The 4,403-nt window shown below is 40.3% G+C and overlaps 1 protein-coding gene across 2 annotated transcripts; it reads right to left on the minus strand.

Annotated features, from left to right (window-relative positions):
* Positions 1–524: 524 nt before the first annotated feature.
* On the minus strand, positions 525–3,889 carry zgc:153383 (uncharacterized protein LOC751751 homolog). Of its 2 annotated transcripts, none has more exons than XM_067482892.1 (5): positions 3,706–3,889; positions 3,259–3,456; positions 3,037–3,103; positions 1,967–2,064; positions 525–1,877 (listed from the first exon to the last, which is right to left on the minus strand). In XM_067482892.1, the coding sequence occupies exons 1-5, from the start codon at positions 3,871–3,873 to the stop codon at positions 1,680–1,682; spliced, it is 729 nt and encodes a 242-aa protein (XP_067338993.1). In that variant the 5' UTR covers positions 3,874–3,889; the 3' UTR covers positions 525–1,679. The 2 variants fall into 2 exon arrangements, with proteins under 2 accessions (XP_067338993.1, XP_067338992.1); XM_067482891.1 differs by having other exon boundaries at positions 3,253–3,456.
* Between the last annotated feature and the right edge of the window lie 514 nt (positions 3,890–4,403).

The following is a 4,403-nucleotide window of genomic DNA, read 5'->3' on the forward strand; positions in this document are numbered from 1 at the left end:
CATGACTGGGAAACGTTTGTGACTTGCAGGTTATTGTTGTATTTTGTTGAGCGCTTCTCAAAACGTAGCATCCATCTTGTCAGATTGGTGAAGCTGTTGTCTTAATTTGCTTGTTTTGTGTTGTCTATTTGCATGTTTCCCTCAGCTAAACCGAGCCGTCACAGCGGACATAATGTAATCAACAAATCGTTTTGTATGGCAGCATGGCGTGTTTGAATGCCGCGTATGACAGGAGCAGTGGGGGTGTGACTGATGCAGAGGTCATTCTGGACCACAGAAACCCACTCTGACCTGAGAATGGTGACATTGTGCAGCATATAGACGGGGCCTCTGACCTCAGAGCAGTCTGCATAAAGAACAACAACAGGCTCTTTGTTACCAGTGACAGACAGTCCCTGACAACACATAAACTGAAACACCACTGTGAGTTCTTCTGCAAGCACATCAAGCAACAAGACTGCCAACACTAGAATACAGATTTTTTCCCATTTGTACCTTTTGAGATTCCCACAAAGACAAGCATAATAGTCGTACATTACCTTTAATATTCTTGACACTCCATTACAATATTTACTTATTAAAACAATAGAAAATGTTTAAGTGCAGTTAGTTCAGTAAAATAAACCTATAAATGTAAAAACAATTTACTGAAATAGTTAAAAATGTAAGTTTGCATACAGACATGGTTTAACAATGCTCCCTGCCATTATCAAAGGTCTACAGTACATAATACATCAACAACTCTGTTTTATATCTGTACTACATGAGGCAGATGATATGAGCAACATAGAACACCTAAACCCATTTTCATAGCTTAACAAAATGTGAATTTGAATCTTGTAGTCCACAGGTTCTTTTGATAACCAAGGCTAAATCTCATCAGCCACAGACATTAAGTGCAACACAAGCTTAATAAACATTAATACTGAACCGGTGAGGAAGTATTAAAATGGCCAGCTCTTTGGTGCAGCCAGGAGAATCGAGGACGGAACAGTCTTTCAAGATCTGGAGAAAGCACATGAAATCCATATTGAAATAAACACCTAATCAAACTCGGGATAAGGCCAATTCATCTACGGTGAGTAAAACTCAAAAGCACCAATCGAGTTAAATTCATTCTCAAAATCAGGCTTAGGCCAGATCTGTCACTGACTTGGCTGTGTTGATGATTCAGGCACAGTGTCTGGTCCATTGGAGGCACAGGGGAGCAACATTTAACTTTCACTCTATAGCAAGTGTTCAAACATGGGAGGCTGCTGCAGCAACTGGCAATGAAAAGGCTAGTAGAAACCAAACATCCAGGTAAATTGGGTGAAAAATGTGGACATAATCGTGCCATTAAAGGTGCTAATATTTAATATATTCTGCCTGACGTTGCGAGCGATTCTTGACCAACTTTGTGTAAAGTCTAATGTATCTAAAAGATCCATGCGCGTTGCTCCATTATCCAGCTGTTAGTTATCATTTGCTACTCTGTTTCAAAGGGATACTTAGCTGTCAGAGGAATAATCCAACTACTACTACTACTTTCATTCCCACACAACCTGAATACAGCAAGAGTGCCCATGTACTGTAAAGATTATGGTTGCAGACAACCAGATGGTGAAACAAGAGTGTTCCTTCTTTAAAAAACAAACATTAAAGCATAAATGTCCTGTTTTTTGCTGTTTGAGGAATGATTAGGTTGCCTTGACGATAAGACTGATGGCACTTGAAGGAGCCTGGTTTTCATCCTCGATCTGATAGGTGACATCAGGATGAGTGGGGGTCACCTCCGGCTGCTCAGCCGTGGTGAACGGCTTGTGCTCGTCGTCCTGAGATCGCAGCGATCGTTCCGCTTCTTCTGATAAGCGGTTTTCCTCACTCTCCTCCTCCCGCTGATGCAGGGACACAAGAGTGAATTACTAGCATGAGCTAGTAAACAAAAGCAAAACTTTCAGAGCTGTAGAGCTTCTCTTCAACATACCTCTTTCTTCATTCTGTAGTATTCATCAATAGCATACTGATATTTCGCTGATGTTATCCCAAAGAGGGAGGACATCCTCTCCCCCAGGTAGTCACAGGCTGGAAAATAACAAAGACAATTTGGAAAGAAAACAAACCAGAGCAAAAGAATTCTCAGCTAATGATGCAGCACCCTGCCAAGTTTAATCAATGACAAGAATTATACTGAATTTCATTAAGGATGAGGTCACATTTCTGCTGAGTTAAAACTGCACTTTGTCATCTAGTTTAATGTCAGCAGCATCAATTATTCAGCTTTTGTCTCTATTTTTCAAAAAACTGCCCATATTTTTCAAAATAGCGACAGGTTTACAGCTTCACTGGCATAATACATCATTTAAACACACGACTGAAAATGTCTATGTGACATTTTCGAAAAATGCATTTGAGGTTTGGCACTTTATATTAAGAAATGTGTGTATACCTTTTTACAAACTATGGAGGCCTGCATCACAAAGCAAGTTCAGTTTAGAGGGATTATTTTGGAGCTAACTGGACCACGTTACTAGCCCAAGTCATGGTGACATTTAAGATAAAAACAGATAAAGAAATACATTTTTTGCATTACAACAGAAAGTACTTCAAGGTTGAGTTCTCATTATAAGCCAGTCATAAGAATCATATGCCTCCTAACCCGAGTACTTCATTTGAAACTGTGTAGATCCTGTGTGTGTGCTCACTAGAGTAAAAGCAGTTTCTTCGGTCTCTGAAATCATCCTCAGGGTCAGCAAAGTGATTGTACTCATTTATTCCCTGTCTTCCTCTTTTAGATTCATTATTTTGTTCCATACTGGGATTCTATCGGAACGACCAGGTGAGTCTGGGTGCTGACAGGTGTTCCGATCGTCTGACTTTAAACCTGTTGCAAGGCAGATTAGATGTGCTGCTTGGGTTACCGTGGCGATTTAGCTTGGTTATATATGAGATGATTTAATGATAGCTGAAAACTGGAAAACTAGAATAGACCCTGATTTGTGATATAGGCCCTATAGATTCCTCACATTTAAAAAATAATGATCTTGATGAACAAACCTGAGATGGTGGATGTGGCAGCTCTCCACATGTGGAACCAGAAGTATGGACCCCAGGTCATTTTTGACTGTAATGCCAAAAAATGCTTTTACTTTTTTATATTTTGATTTACTCAGATATCACACATCCCTTGTTCTTCAAAATCCCACGTACACTGTTCCCCCTCCATTAACCCCCTTAGCCACCCCATTTCCCTGCCCCTCCACAGTTTCTCACCCTCACCGCATCGACCGGGGAGGACAGCAGGTCTTTCCTCTCTGCCTCCTTGTCCTCTCCTTCCTCCTCATCGGTGCTGTACTCTTCCATTGTCTCCCCGCTGGCAAAATGGATGATCCGGCGGGGAACCTTCTCCTTCTGCTCCTCTCTCTTATCCAGCTCTCTCAGCTCCACACTCTCAAAGTCCTTAAGTGGGGCTGGACTCTGAGTGTGACAATATGCAAGCAAACACAGAGGGACTGAGAGTTATTATGATGCAGGTTTATAAGGGATAAAGCCAGTTACTGAAGCCTCGAGAGACAGAAACACTGCAGCATCGTCTGATTATGATCATGAAAAATACATGATTTTGCTTTCTAGTAGCCTGCAATAAAACACGTGACTACATGATACAGGCGCTCGAGCAACACCTTTAGCCACAAAACAAACAAAAAGGGAAAGTCGTTCACCGACCTGCTCCACAGCCATGTTCTGTCCTACCGACACATTCACGTTAGTCAGATACAGTGATATATCGGCCATTGTCGCCTTCTTCTTTGTATCTCTGGATGCCGCACCTACGACGTCTGCTCCGCGCGACCACCGGAAGTGCCGTTCACGCCCCCGTACGTAACGCTCCATCGGGAAGTGCTGGGAACTAAATCAAGTAATTAGAATAATAAAATAAGATATATTAATTCAACGTATCGATTAGAGGACGATAATAGACCAAAAGAAGGTTACGTTTAATATTTAACATAACGCTGTTTTATTGTAAACTTTGGTGCACAACACCCCACATTTAATGTAATTAGTATAATTAATAATTAGTAAGTAGCCTCATTTAAACTACCGTTAGGTCTTTTCCCACACAAAAAACACACAACAATAAAAACTGCGTAGTAACGATACTCGGCTGTTTTATCAGGACTTGTTTGAAAATTGGAGGTTTGTGTCGACAATAATGCCCCGTATTCTTATTAGAGTCCAATTGTATGAACATCACAACAAATGTAATTTTTCTATTTATTTATTTATTAACCTAATTACAATGTTCCTGTCAAATACAATGATTTTTTTCTACATTTATTTCAGTTTTTATCTTTACTAGGCTAAACGGTTTCACAATTATTAGTAGTAATTGTGTTAAATTACATATAATCGCAATAGAC

This window comes from Channa argus, chromosome 17, assembly GCF_033026475.1.
Source record: "Channa argus isolate prfri chromosome 17, Channa argus male v1.0, whole genome shotgun sequence".
In the NCBI taxonomy this organism is placed as follows: domain Eukaryota; kingdom Metazoa; phylum Chordata; class Actinopteri; order Anabantiformes; family Channidae; genus Channa; species Channa argus.